The 15,831-nt window shown below is 39.6% G+C and overlaps 1 protein-coding gene and 1 pseudogene across 1 annotated transcript; one reads left to right on the forward strand and one right to left on the reverse strand.

The window, feature by feature from the left end:
- Positions 1 to 2,504: 2,504 nt before the first annotated feature.
- Positions 2,505 to 3,483, forward strand: LOC131684432 (apolipoprotein D-like). The gene is made up of 4 exons (XM_058967290.1): positions 2,505 to 2,879; positions 2,944 to 3,039; positions 3,104 to 3,227; positions 3,291 to 3,483. Exons 1-4 carry the CDS (start codon positions 2,531 to 2,533, stop codon positions 3,328 to 3,330), a joined length of 609 nt encoding a protein of 202 aa, XP_058823273.1. The 5' UTR covers positions 2,505 to 2,530; the 3' UTR covers positions 3,331 to 3,483.
- Positions 3,484 to 7,500: 4,017 nt separating this feature from the next.
- LOC131680721 (uncharacterized) lies at positions 7,501 to 12,200 on the reverse strand (annotated as a pseudogene).
- Between the last annotated feature and the right edge of the window lie 3,631 nt (positions 12,201 to 15,831).

Genomic DNA, 15,831 nt, shown 5'->3' on the forward strand with positions numbered 1-15,831 from the left:
ACAGCAACCAATATAACAGCAAGAGGAGCACGGTAGTCTACCTAACCCCTATGTAAGTTATTGACAAATGTTTAACGAACAAAACCGTTCACATACGCGTAAATGAACAAAATTTACAAGAAAATGTGAACGGTACCGAACAGCGGTGAGCATACCCGGTCAAAAAAAAATGCGGACGAGCATGGTCAGGCGATTTAAACAGTTTGACGTTTGACTCAACTCGCCAGGGCTAATTGCCCCTATGAACAAATGCAATTTGCGAATGCGATTCAAAGGCAATTTCAACACTTAGACAAATTTTCTGGCGGCTGAAATGGACTTGGTTATTTTTTGCGTTTTTCAAACATGGCGGTTCATGTTTGGTTTAAGCTTAAAATTGTTTTTTTAACAATTGCCGTGTTCTCGCTTGTATTTTGTTTGTCTAGTGCACTTCATTTAGCCAACGAATGTGAGAAATTGTGGAATCGTGTGTAAGTATAGTGTAACAAGATCTCTGACCTAAAGTCATAATGATCGTCAGAGTGTGGTAAGTTTTGTTGTGCAATACCAATTTCACCATTGATTCTTCCTATGGTTTGGTGGTGATTACCTAGTGTACTGATAAGTTTATGTGAGTAGATAATGAATCCGAAAATAAGTATTATTTGTAATTTTCATATTAGGCTATTAAGGGCGATTAAATGACGCGTTCCCTGGGCGATTTTGAGGCGATTTAAGGGCGGATAGGGCGGCAAAAAAAATGACGGCGACAAATCGCCCAAATGTTGCATTTGAAATTGCCCCCTAATTGCCAGCAATTTGTTGGAAAATTGAAGGGCAATTAGCGCATCCGAGTTGGCAAATAGCCCCCCGTTAGCCAGCAACTTGCCCTTTTTGACTGGGTAATTACACATGTAAACTAATACACTCCACGGAGTGTATACCCAATAAATGGTATATTTCCACCCAGTGCTAAATTGTTACCCTGACGGGTTACACATTCTGAATAAGTAATAAATAGGATAAAGAGTGCATTATATATTACGGCCCGCAAAATGTCTGTCATGCTAGTATTGGGCAATTTTTCAAAAAATATTGATAGTGGTGTATCGATATTTGAAAAACTAAACTATCGATACAAACTAAGAGCAGTAGTACACAAGAATACTTTACAGTGGTCTGTACATTTCCTGGCTCAATAGTTTTGAAGGTCTTGAATATAAAAACATTTGACAATATTTTATCGAAGAAATGACCATAGTTAATGAAAACGGCTGCAGGAAGGGTCCGCCAAAACGTTGTCAACTGAAATGTCAAAAAATCTGTATTAATCTGTATTGTGTATTGTAAATCTTTATTCTGTATCTATGCTTAAAAATCTGTATAATACAGATAAATCTGTATACATGGCAGCTCTATTCCCGACAGCTTAACCTTTTGTATTTTTCCGCAGGAGGCAGGATGTTTTGACATTTTTGCCTCTCTCATATAGAAAGGATATGCCATCACTCTAAAAATCGCCAACCTAATCCCGGTCAATTTTTTTTTTCGATTGACATAAAGTTTCTGGGTTTAAACAGGGAAGGGTTATACCCCCCTCCCCCTCACTGGTTACCACCAATTTAAAATCCCCTTAGATCAGCCCTCATTGCACCCCCCCCCCCCACAGACCACCACCCCATCCATCACTCATACCCCTCCCCCTGTCAACCACTTCATCTTTATACCGCCGCTGTTACACAAGGTATCCCGAATTAAGCTGGAGAGTGGTTCGTTCGTAGGTTTTTCACCCTCCTCACACACCCACCCACGCATGACAAAATTAGTTAGCAGAAAGACAACATTGAACTAATGCTGATTAGGCTAATAAAGTATGTTATTTTTTTAAGTGTTTCACCGTCGACACGTAGCTCATCAGTTTCGTGGCTGGGGAACCGTTGTGTGTAGGTGTAAACTTTGCTAAGAACGTATTAGATATTTCCATAATTGAAACGAACATAACCAGTCATAGACTCATAGTTTAGAGAAATGAGAAAGGCACAATTGCACCACTAGGTGGATTAAAACAGGTTTTCAAATGCGAATCGTCTGAGTCTGCGGCATGCCCGTCAAGCGAAAACTGACTTAGCACCGCGGGAAATAAAGTATCGATACCCTTCATATGAAATTTGGAGTGAGCCAAAAATAAAAGTGTACCGAAAACCGAACACATTCCCCTACAGTATCGCCCAATACTATGTAATACTCTTCTTGTGTTCCTCTGGAAAGCTTAAGAGATTTCCCTCGTGACTAATTTGTGAGGTATTTTAGATCGAATATGGGCCCCGAACTGAGTACAAACGATACCGGTCAACACAAAGATGTTAGACACCTACCATATATTGTTATCAGCTTGAATGGTCAGTAATCTCTATTTTCGAAAAATCGTTTTATAACAGTACTTGTAGCAATCCCGTCTTTGTGCGTTAGCCGCATTCCTATAAAAAGACTGAAAATTTACAATTTCCTAATCTGTTACGTATTAATGGTTGAACATTTCGGCACACAGACGATGAATTTGATTGTGACTGCTAGTATCTTACTCCTGGCTGGAGGTGCGTCAGTCGCTCAGATAATCTCCATCGGACAATGCCCGGAACATCAGGTGGTGCAGAATTTCGACGTGCTTGCCTACGCCGGTGAATGGTACGAGCTTAGTCGTTACGAAACGGTAAACCAACGGGGCGGCGAATGCGTTCACGTCAACTACACATTGAACGAGGATGGCTCAGTGCGGGTTGAAAACCGTCATCTAGTTCCACCCGGTGGTCAGTTTGAACTGGCCATTGGACGGGCAGTGATCTCGTTTCCCGATGAAGTGCCGCTGCAGGGAAAGCTGAACGTTAGCTTCGGTGCAATGCGTAAGTAATTGCGTAGGGTTCCTTTAGCAGTTTTCGAGTACTTACCTGAAATTCGTTCCAACAGCTCCGACAACGTCGAACTATTGGGTGCTTGATACGGATTATACTAGTTTTTCGTTCGTCTGGAGTTGCTTCCCCGTTAGTGACACTATTCGTGGTGGTAGGTGTTGGTGTAATTTGAAATTTGTTACAATAATGACGCCATGTAATATTTTTGATCATAGAAAACTTCTGGTTGCTTTCGAGAACTGTCGACCTCTCGGCCAGCTCCCAAAGTCGCGTTGACGAGTTGATAGATCAGTATCTGATGCAAAGACATATCAGAGTAACCCAACATGATTTGCCCTAGTAAGTTAAGTGAAATACTCTTAGATATACTTTAAAATGTACTACATAATGTGATATTTTCAGCTGCGGTGATCAGGAAGTAACAATAGAACCAATCGAATAAAGTCCGGAGCTACATGCTACACCAGCGGACTTGAGGAGAGTTATACTTTAATGCTGACTGTACGTGGAGTTTGTCACCTTGGTTGACTATAAAAAAATCCTTGAAAAAATCCATCGTGTTTTAATACAATCATTGCACCTATGATGCACTAAACTAATGTAAATTAAAGAAAAATTGATTTTGTGTTGTTATGCTTTAATTAGTAAAAGAAAAGAATGCAACGAAATTGAAAGACGCATAGGTATTCTAGAGCGAATCGGTTATAAATTTAGTACAAAAAACTAGGACTAGGCAGGCTCATATGGACATGATTGAAAGGAAAATGTGAAGAATTTTTTGCCTTCTGCTGGAAGAAGTTGGGTATTCCACCCAGGTCTACCGCAAGGTCTTTGATAGAACTATAGGGCGACCATATCAGACAAGTAAAAAACCAGGACAGTCGAAAGGGTACTGCTTTCCACCGGTACCTCTCAATCGACATTGCCTTTTCCACATATTTTTGGCAGTTAAAAAGTTCTGTGACAATAATGACGCCATGTAATATTCGACAGTAGAAAAGTTCTGGGAGTCTGGGAGGAAGAGCTCTGCCAGAAAGTCTTTAGTCGAAATTCGATCACCAAGAACTTTTACACAAAGGCAGTTCTTGCTACACCACCATCAGCAAACGTTTCATGCTGAGATGGTCTGTGCAGGACCGGCGAGTAGTTTTCAGTACTAAAAACACGACATTGACGTAAATCAGAACATCAGCGATCCCAAGTAGCTTCCCTGCGCTATGTCTGTCGGATAGCTTGGTGTAAATAATATCAGTTTGAGCCAGAGCTTGAAAAATTGACATCCCTGCGTGAACTTGAAAGAAAACAAAATTCAATTCATGCCCGTCGCAATGAATGAAATGTTTGGTTCGTTTCCTTCGTCATTCGTTCTCCCGACACAGCGTATTCAGGCTCGGACATGTTCGGTTTCAGAAGCAAACTGAATTTTGATTCCGTTCTTTCTATAAGAGGGATTATTGAGCAAAAGTGCACCAGATATAGATTATGCAGTTCACTTATGCTCGAAAATGTAGAAGATGTCAGCTTCTGCCGTCAAACTGTCCACATAAAAACAAATAAATGCTTTGGTTGGTGAAGGAATTTATATTTCCTCTGCACTCAAGCATTCCATTCGGCATGAAGTTGCAGTCAGTTGGAAAGTTAATGATTCTGAATTTTGGTTTCGGTAAATACCATACAAGCTGAAATAAGTAACTGGTTTTGAAATTTCGCTGCACTGGTTTGAGCGCGACATTCCATACTCCCTGTTATGTAGGATGCTAGACTCGGCGGTTAGTCGCTGTTCAGCATGCAAGCGTAAATGCATGTTAATCGTCCATTAGCTATTTCATTTATTTGGTACGCCTCAATGCATTACCTGAGCCGTGGATTTTTTTAATATGATCAATGTGTAAATAAAAATAAATATATCGAATTTTATTGTATATCCATCCGATCTTGTGTACGCAATTTATTACTTTGCGTAAAGATCTTATTTCTTGTTGAAGATCTATTTATTTCAATGCCTCTTGTTGTTTGTGGATCACTTAGTCCGCTTTCTCTCGGTTTATCGTTTTCGTTCATGCTATCCTCACTGTTAATGTTGCATGGGTTTTCACCTGGTTTGAACTGTTTGTGCTTCGTTAGAGGTTTATGTGCATGGTTTCTCGTAGTCGCAGGGGTCTGTCCTTCATGCGTGCACAGCGTGATTTGAGATTTGGTCACGCGTTTTGCTTTGAATTGAAAGTTCAGGTATGAAGGAATAGGTTCCGTCACTCGCATTATCACGAAACAAACACCGTTGGAAATACATAGAAAAATTTTCTCCAGGTTTAACCTTAAAGTATTCCATCTTGCGTATTCCGACATGATGGTTGTAAAAAATTTATTAATAGTACCCAGGTGTAGATCGTGCAAACGCATACCAATCTTATCATTGTCAATATAAACGGGTATCTTAGTCCTAACATTATCATGCTCAACGACGTATTGCATGTTGTCTTCCATGGCACAGCTTTCCGTTATGGCCAAAGTTTTAAACGTTATCAGTAACGAGTGTGGTGGGCTTGTATGACGACGACTTCCGTTAGTCTAAACTGCATTTGCAAATTTGCTGTTGAATTTCAAACATCTTGAAATGAATGATCGATAGCGCACCGATGAAAGTAACTGCTTTATTGTTCACACTGTCTTGGGATGAATTCTATTATTCGATTGCTTTGGTTGTTTATAGACAGCAGACTTTTGGTAGAAATGTTCGTTTGATTCACTGTACTGTTGACAAGCAGAGCGACTGATTAGGTACTGGTATCGACCCCGTAGTAATTCCATGATCCCCAGCTCAAGAGAGCGCTCAATGAAATTATTCCACGATAGCTGATATTTTTCTTTTTATGGAATGGATTTCCGTAAGACGAAAAAAAGCCACTAGCAAGAGGACTCAAGCAGAAGCACCAAAACACCTATGTGTCTTTTCAGAGGTACCAAATAGAATTCTTCGAGTCCCGGATTGAAAGGCGATTTAAGCCGAGAAGAAGCGCTGGTAATCATTGTTTCATCGATATTGACGAGGCATTCTTGAGAGATTAAAAAAAAACATTGGAAGGTACAATTGGGAGATTCGACTGTATTAAGTTTTGTTTGTCGCAGTTATGGTTGCGGTCGGTCGTAACTGCGATCTGGAGCATAGTGAAAAGCGAAGACTAAATAAATATAAATATATTAGGCTTACAGGACAAAAACCAGGACTAATCAAGCATTCCCGGGACACCAGGAAAGTCAATGCAAAACCAGGACTTGTCCTGGAAAACCAGGACGTATGGTCACCCTAATAGAACATAACTCAATACCTATCCGTCTTTCAATTGAATTGCTTAGTTTCTTTTAGTCTTAATTTTGACGAAAAAATCCAAAAAAATTGATTTTACAACGTTCACTTACACTCTTTTCATTATTTCTACGGTTAACATATAAATTAAATTACGATATGTTGAATTTTTGTGTATTTTTGTCTCATCAGTAACTAACGCTTACTTGCTGTCAGATAGAGTGAAAATACAAACTGACTGCACTGCAAATTGGCGTCAGTCAGATACAAAATCCAAACAGATCGGACAACATATGTGAACGCCTATAGACTGGAAGCCGTGGTTTCCTGATGAGAGACTGACGAGTAGAATACGAAACACAAAAATCCCTCGTCACTCAACTGTTTTTTCGGAGGTGTTCCAAACTCCACCTCCCAAAATATTTAAATGAAATTAAAAAAAATGAATATGTTCAACAAAAATGTACCTAACACTTTAAATTGATTTTTCTTTTGCAACAACAACACCTCCGTCTTGTGGTGAGCTATCTGTACCCCGTTCAGTCATGCTACTGATAGCTTACCACAAGACGGACGTGTTGTTAGTCAGCAAATGCAAAAAGGTTCAGCAGATGCTGATCGACGTCGGAGAGCACGTGATTGCATCGCAGCGTACACTGAAGCAACAATTGGAAGTGATAATCGACGACCTGTTGAGCTTCGAAAACCAAGTCGTCTAGGCCTGCGAAAAGTCAGCAAAGGCAACTAACGCAATAGCGAGGATCATGCCAAACGTCGTCGGTGGCACGGGAAGTAGCATGAGACGTCTGCTATCTAGTGTTTCGTCATCGATAGTGCGATATGGGGTTCCTCCCTGTGGTGCTGCGTTGAAAAAACCAAGCGGAACCGCGAAAAGCTGAACAGGACGTTCCGGGTGATGACCGCACAAGTCGCGAGCGCGTGCAGAACAATATCGTCAGAGGCAGTATGCGTTATCGCCTGGATGATCACCACCAGTATCTCCGTGTGTGCTACAATCGATGGAACACCAGAAGCGCAAGGCAGAAGCGCAAGGCAGAATCGTTTCGATGGCGACGTGACAGCAGGAATGAGACAATGCGGAGACAGGAAGGTGGACCTGCCGGCAAAACCCAAACCTGTCGACGTGGGTCAATAGAAAGCACGGAAAGGGGAACTTCCACCTTACACCGCTTGTGTCGGGCCACTACTGCTTCTGAAAGTATCTTAATCGGTTCGGGCACGAAACGTCTCAATTGTACCCAGAGTGTGAGTACGTCTAGAAGTCACCGGTGCATGTGGTCTTTGAATCTACAGAATGACAAACGGCATAAACACGTGAAACGCGGTCAACAGAGTGGTAATACAGATCATGATCGCCTTTTAGTAGAAATGACATGATGAACACTGAGCAACGGTTTCGGTAGAGTAATCACCGCCGGGAAATTCTCCGCGGGAGTAGGCTAGATACATCGCCGAGGAATAATCAAGTAGACTGCGACAGACCACCGAGTATGGGTCGTTGGGATGTCAGTGAATCGCCGAACTAACCTCGGCACCAAGCTGATTGTCTTGTTTTCAGGAGCTTCTAATTTTTCTTGATTTTAGGATTTTTGGTAGAGCTTTGAATCGAAAAACTCGATTTTCGCTAAAAAGATGTTAACCAACCGAGTTTTTCACTTCAAAGCTTGTTATTGTAAAAAATCAGAATAATTTTGTGAAACTACTTTGTAGAGATTTTTTTGACAAATAATGTGGCATATCGAACTCAGATTACCCCATAATGGCGTTTGCCATAAGATAGCACAACAGCGACGATATCTATTCTATGTATCTTGAATGTTGATTCTATAGCGGACGTGTGTTTTTCAAATACTTTTCATTAATTCTTGTAGCTTCGTCAAGATTGCTGAGTAAAATTGTCTTCAAATTTTAAAAAATATCTTCACACACATTTCAAATATCTATGATATGAATGACATGCCTTCACATCTGGCCAGGGTTGCCATATCAAAATCTGTGTTCAATGTTAAAAAATCTGTGAAACAATTCGAATTATCTGTAAAACAATCTGTGTATGGAATTTGCTATAGAAGAAAACGAATATCAGACATACAGTTTTTAAAGTTAGTTTAGTGAATGAGATACGCGTCCACTCGACATCTAGTGATATGTAACTACTATTTTATATTAAAACAAGAACATATGAAGCTCAGAAACCAAAAAGTAATGCAACAGTTTTTATACATTTTTGTGTTGATATATATTTCTACCTGTGCGGTTTTTTGAAAAGTACCGTTGCGGTGAACGTGGATCGATCGCAGCAATCTCTGACGGCGAAGGTGTTTTTCTTTTCGCTGCTGACACGTTTTTGAGAAAATGAAGTTTACCTTTTGCTGCTCTTCAACACCTCAGCTGATGAAGAGAACAATTTTGGATATAGAAGTTCGTGCCCCAAGCGGACTGAGTTCGAGGAAATACGACCACAGGCATCACCCTGCAAGTGGCTCAACCTTAGGAAATCTCCTCAAAACTGGCAAACCCAGAGCTGGTTCATTCCGGTGACCTCCTGGCTGCAGGTGTCGTTGAACCCGACAAAGACGTTCACTTCGGAGTGTTCAACATTCAAAAAATGTTTGAAGCGATGACTGGCTCGATAAAGGATCTTTTGGGCTCGATTGAAAGCAACATCAATTACAACTGGAACCCAGAAAATTGTGAGTATTCTGTGTGTGGGAGTCAATGCCGCCATCACGAGAGATGCAGATGACAGCATTCTGGATGATCTTATTACACGTGAGTCCGATTTATTTGCCATTTTCTAACAGATTATTTCTGAAATTAGTTGGTTCGTTCGTTAGTATTATTGTTGCAGTTGAGGGCTGGAGGGTCCGCCCGGCGACAGTCGTTTTTTCGCTTGTTTAGTGCTAATCTCTCATGTCGGAGGTAGTGCGCATTATAGCGCATCATTGTACGAATTATGCGAACTACCTCCGACGCAATTCCCTTCCTTAGAATAAGAGAAAGTACGATTGTCGTTGGTCAAATTTTCCAGTTTTCAGAAGCAGCCAGAATAGTTCGGAAAAACATCTGGATTTCTCGGCCGCGAGTTAAGAGCGAGTAAAGGAGCTTTAACCAAGGCTTATTAGCCAGGGCAAGGTGTAAATACCTCTGTCCCATTCCAAAGGACCAAAGGAGTGACATTAACCTTCTTAGCCAAGTCACAACCAATGATTTATTATATTCCCTATAAACTGAAACGGTTGGTACGGTTGTCCTCGTTTCTTCCTCATTTAGGATTCAAAACAATTCGTTAATTAACTTATTTATTAAATGAATAATTTAATTGTCGTCTAATTTTGAAACATCTTCAATCCCAACTCTGCACAGTAGGCCTGGCCGTTTTAATATTTGCGACATATGAACATATGCTTCAAATATTAATATTGACAAGAAAAACACTACAGAATAACTGCAGTGTTTTCCAGGATGCTTTTCAATACTGGAATAGAATAGATATTTATTTATACCTGTGCTACACCGATTTTTCCTAACACTTATTGATTCCTATCTTTATCGTGCAATACAACGATTACCTGTTCGAATAGAAGTGGTGTGTGTACTCAATAACAATAACAATAATTTAATATATGAGGACTGAAAAATCAAATGGAAATCGGACTAGAACGAAGCACACACGTTCGAAAAACCAGTCCATCGTAATTCAGCATTACGCTGCATAAACAGTTTTGTTTACATTTACAATGCCAGTACTATACATATTTTTGCTGAATTTACTTTTAAAGATTTTGTCAGTCTTATTTTAGTGGAACCACCTAGAGATCGAATAAACCTTTTTGATTTCAGAATGCTATCTACAGATTCCTTATTAATTTCGTTTCTGACTTTAGTCTTATTTGCATTATATTCTGAGAAACAACGTTCCACAATAGCCGATGAATGGGGTATAATAAAATTGGATAATAAAATGCCGCATAAGCGGAAAGGCAAGTGTTCCATCACCTTTTTTATGTTTAGTATCTTTTACCAGCCTTCTACTACTGAATCAGTATCTTTGATAGTTATATGTTTGCAAAGTAATTTTTTTTTATTTCGATTATAGAGGTTTTAACCTTAAGGTCATTCGCCTCTTCGGGTTAGAAAAATCTGTTATGAAAAATTTCTTACCCTATGTGCGGGGTCGGGACTCGAACCCAGGTGCGCTGCGTACAAGGCAATCGATTTACCAATACGCTACGCCCACTCCCGAAAGTAATTTTATTTTAATTTCGCGGTACTCATTTTCAAGCTCTTGATCGTTAGTGTTATCAATATCTCAAAAATTGAATCTTCGATTTATTTGTTTAATAAGATCAAAGTAAAACTTTGCGCATATTTCAAAAAATATTTGCTTTTTTTCTTCGTCTAGGACGCCTGAAAGTTCTTCTGCAGCTAGCCCTACATATATTTTGTTCTTATCTTTTAGATGGTTAAAGAAATCTGTGTCTTCTGTACTGGTGAGCAATTTCATGGATTTGTCCTCGCAAATATTGCTTAACATTAGTATATAAAATACATACATCTCTTCATATATCATCGTATATTCTGGTGATTCTCACTGAAACATTCGATTTAATCGGTTGATAAGTTGCAAAATATAGTTTAAAAATGCAGTATTGGCTTAGTCATCGGGTCATTCAGATGCATTAGATTTCTTTGTGCAGCAGTGTTTTTGTCATAATTGTATTGAAAAGAGAAAAACACTTTTATCTCATCGTATCTATCCAAGTTCCGTTTTACAACAGCTTCTAGTGACAACCACCTTGTTGCGGACGGATGTAGCATCTTCGATGGCTTAAGGTCCACGATTTCTTGGATCATAGCGAGCTGGGCAGACTGCTTAGGGCTATGCGCGAGATAGCTGTAAATATCCTTGAGTAAATGTTCAATATAGGATGGGATTTTGGCACACTCATAACTAGCACATAACGCTAGGGAATGACAAGTACATTTGATCGCAATGAGATCTGGGCAATCTTTTTTCAAAAGCATCATGACAGAGTTCTCTGATCCCATCATAACCGATGCACCATCAAAGGAAACACATTTCAGTTTTCTTTATAATCAATACCATCATTGATGAATTTATCTATAATTGCTCGATAGATGGTTTTGTGATCACCTGCCTGGATCTCGACGGTCTTGTAGAATACATCATTTACTTAAAATGTTTAAAGACCGATTAGTCTAAAATAGTTATAAAGTGAAAAAAATTACCTGAAAATTTTCCGTCTCACTCTCCATTAATCGTATGACCATGGCTGTTTTATTTGTAGTAATATCTGTGGATTCATCGATGATTAGGCTAAAGTTTTGGTTTTTCATTTTGGTTGCCAACTGCTCGTGCTGCTCTTGCGCCAGAACGCCTTTCACAATCGCCGAAGATTTAGTTCTACCAAACTTAAGATTTGGACAAATTTTTGAATCAGTATCGATGGATTTTAGAACATCCACTAGTTTTTCGACCGCTGCAATCAACAAACGAAAGTCATCACACACCTCGGGATATTATTTAACCGAATAACTTTTAGACATGTTATGCGCTGACAAAGATCAACGTAAAGCTTAACGTTTCAAAAACTGAAGTAACTAAATATTGGGTTACTTGTACAAAGGAGACTATAATAATCGTTTTACTAGTACACGTTGGACGGCAAATACGTATGATCAAGTACATACAATCCTCAATCTCACTTGCGTTCCTAATTACGTTTGAAATATTGGAGTCCAACCAAGGAGTCGTAGACAGGCCATCTGAAGCAGTTAAACCGATTGGCTCAGAACATTTACCAGTGACATTCACGTCACGGACTACAGCACACTTGCTGACATCATCTGCTGCCAGACATTCACCTAAAACAAATGAAAAACGAAAAAAAACTTATTTATGTATACCTCTAAGGGGGGCGAAGGGGGCAACCGCCCCGAGCGGCAAAATCAGGGGGCGGCATTTCCTACTCAATAAATTTCTATAGTATTTTTTTAGTAATTGTTCAAGTTCCATTAACCACGATAAAAATCAATTTATTTCATTTTGGCAACTATTGACGATTAAAATGGTTGGGGATCGAGATGATGGATGCGATAGAACAAAACTAGGGGAACTGGTGGTAAAATGAACACGTTAAGCAAAGTCATTATTTTCTAAAAACTAATAAGTGATTGAGATACTACAATCACCTCATACGTTTCTTGTTAGACATGTTTTGTACATATTTGGTGAAAATATTTCGACATAAATACAAGTTTTCAAACATTATTCTTGATTTCAAAACATGTCCAAAAAAGAGACATGTTTATAGCGTGTGGGTAAAATGAACATGTGCTGGTGGTAAAATGAACACCTTCTAGTGACCTGCAAAATGTTCTGTATGTATGCAATGCTTAGCGTTGAAAAGCATTTTCCGAGCAATGCTGATGTCCCAGCGGATCATGAGCATTGCATACACACAGGGCATTTTGTAGGCAAAAAAACTTGTCACGGAAAAATTAAATTTTCATGTAATACTAACCAATTTACAATTATGTGACATGGAAACACATCTACAAACTTGGGGTAATCCATAGGTGTTTAAAATTTAAGGATCTGTTGGAGAACAGTGAATATATAGCAACTTGAACTTAGCTATTAATTTTAAGTCTTGGTACTTGGAGCAGCAAGATGGTTCATATTACTCCCACTACAACCTGTTCATTTTACCCCCTAAGACATTTTATTTTCTAACAGCCGTTCCGATTGAGCCGATTTGTCTTGATCCCTACTGATTGCTGTGAAATATCTGCAAGAGGTTCAACTACTGTCATGTAACACCATTTTCACAATAAAATTAAAATTTCACCACAAAAGACCTTATATTCTACATGCCGAATTTAACATCAGCGACAAACATGAATGCCGATTTTGGTTTTCATCATATTTATTTCACATTCGACAGCTTTTTATCAAAAGAAAATATTTCAATATCCTTTGAATACTTGGCAGGTCACGTTTCTGTGAAGTTTGTTCTAAATTTAACTAACATTGACTTGATTTGGCTACCTGTTCATTTTACCCCCCCCCCCCTGTTCATTTTACCCCCCCCCCCCCTGTTCATTTTACCCACAAGTCCCCTATATACATATTGCAAGGTAGTAGTGGGAGTATGGAGACTAATTTGTTGGGATTAAACCAGGGAGCATTATCATATACAGGTGGCTTGGTCCATGGTTAAGAATCTCTCTAGGGGTGATTGAGGATCATATTTGGAGAAAAAATCATTCTACACGAATAATCAAATTTCAACTGTTACGGAGTTATTGAACTTTTCTGTGAACTATTTATTTTTCTTTTAATGCCTCTAACTCAAAAAGAATACATTGTATTTTCAATCTTTTAATTTCATTGGAGAGGTGTTTTCTTTCCTATTAAATTGCGGGTACGATACCAGCACAGTAGATAAGACAAACGGTCTAATAAGTGTTCTATAGAAGTTTAGCTTCGTACGGTAGCGAACGTTGTTCGACCGAAGATTTTTTTTTGAGTATGTAGACCCGGCGAAGCGAGGGGTAAACAAACCTGCAATTTCTTTTTGTTCAGTGATTTATAGACGGGAGGTTATGCGAAAGCTTAAAAACGAAGGTCGTTAGGAAGGGGAGAATCCCAGGTGAACTTCTAAAAATTAGGAGTGACTAGCTGTGCGAAGCAATCCACTGCGTGATTGGGATGATCTGCGTGGAAGGAAAAATGCCTTCGGATTGGTTGAATGGCCTCATATGCCCAATCTTGGAGAAGGCATGTGCATAAGAACGGAACCGTCATCACGAGATCTCACATGCTTCTTGACTTCGCGAACGATTTCGACATCATTGGTATTGATCGCAGAGCATTGAAAGAAACATTGTTACCTTTTAAAAGGGCAGCTGCATGAATCGGACTGACTATAAACTCTGACAAGACAAGGTACATAGTAGCTGGTAGAGAACGTAGCAGTCGTGATGGTTTTGAGGTGGAAATCGGTGGGATACGGTACAACGAATTCATATACATATCTTCAAATACTTACCTTACCTGCATGTAAAAGCCGTCTCCACTTCACTCGGTCCATTGCTGCTTGTCGCCAGCCTCGCAGTCTTCGAAGGGTCCGCAGGTCGTCATCTATCTGGTCGATCCACCGTGCTCGCAGTCCGCTCCGTCTTCTTGTTCTTGGAAGGTCGCCTTCAAGAACCATCTTCACCGGGTCGTCGTCCGACATTCTTACGATGTGTTCAGCCCACCGCAAACGTCCTATTTTTGCGATATGCGCCATGGATGGTTCTTCCAGCAGCTGATGCAACTCATGGTTCATTCGCCTGCGTTACGTTCTGTCTTCTATCTGCACGCCACCATAGATGGTACGCAACACCTTTCATTCGAAAACTCCAAGGGCGCGTTGGTCCTTCACGAACATAGTTCAGGTCTCGTGGCCGTAGAGGACCACCGGTCTAATCAGCGTCTTGTAGAACTTCGTCTTCAACTTGATCACCGAAGAAAAATAACTGAATAACGGTAACAAACTCAATTTTTCAACAATCATAGACAAAAAGGGTAAAACTTTTGCATGAAGCGAAAGTAAGAAAGATACGATTTAACAATTTAATAATAAAATGATATATAAACAAGTGATGGCTTTACAATGAATATTAATAACAAAATATTGACAATAAAATGTGAAGAAGTGTGAAGATTTTTATGCATTTTCTAACACTTTTATCATATTTGTTTCATATGAATAGGTGGGAAATAATCGAATTCTTGAAAATTCATTATTGAAGGGGCGGCAAATTTAATTTTTGGCCCCGAGCGTCTGGTCAATCTTTAATTAATTCGTAACTTAAAAGAAATCTTAATCCAGCTTACCTATATCCACACTTTTTTTTTCCAGTGGTATGATTCCCTTTAATTTTAGTTGCCTCCGCATGATTATTCGGCTTGTTGGTGGCGGCACCATCCGCTGCTAGAAGTTTTTCTATAAGAAATTGAAATTAATCGTTCTTCCTCTGTATCGCGTATCAATAATAACTCTTACCTTTTTTTCGAAGACTTTCCGGTGCAAAAATAACTTGCAATTGTTCGTTTGGACATGCTTTCATTTAAATTTTTAAATGGCGCAACTGACTAAAATTTAGTGGAAGCTTTCGTACAACTGCGTAGTTTGACTCTGCTAGAAATTAGTTACCCTGTCCTGGGGATAAAACGGTTGGATGTTGTTTGCTCGAATCAAAACTCGTAGAATGATAAACAAAGTTCATTCTGTAGCGTCAAACTGGCGCCTAGGTGGCGAAATCGTTAGAGTTCAACTGAGACCTAAAGCGTTGCCAGAAACATTTTGTTTTCCAGATTATGTTTTAGGAAACTTCCGATAACCATCCAATACCTTCCAGGAACCTATGTTTAAGGTGTATCAGTACGATACTGTTTAGCCGAATAACAAAGGCCTGGAATCGACGCGGCACAAAGCCACTGAGTATCAACCGGGCGAGGTAGCCGCCGACCCGCCGCCGGAAGTAAGCAAATCTGTGATCCACTCGTTTGCCCGGCTTAGCACGCGTAAAAAGCGATGTGGC

This window comes from Topomyia yanbarensis, chromosome 2 (assembly GCF_030247195.1).
Source record: "Topomyia yanbarensis strain Yona2022 chromosome 2, ASM3024719v1, whole genome shotgun sequence".
Taxonomy (NCBI): domain Eukaryota; kingdom Metazoa; phylum Arthropoda; class Insecta; order Diptera; family Culicidae; genus Topomyia; species Topomyia yanbarensis.

Excerpts from the sequence above, each read along its gene's own strand:
- LOC131684432 (XM_058967290.1), top strand. The coding sequence starts at position 2,531 with ATGAATTTGATTGTGACTGCTAGTATCTTACTCCTGGCTGGAGGTGCG. Across the intron at positions 2,880-2,943 it reads CGTTAGCTTCGGTGCAATGC|CTCCGACAACGTCGAACTAT; the intron begins GTAAGTAATTGC and ends TCGTTCCAACAG. Across the intron at positions 3,228-3,290 it reads ACCCAACATGATTTGCCCTA|CTGCGGTGATCAGGAAGTAA; the intron begins GTAAGTTAAGTG and ends TGATATTTTCAG.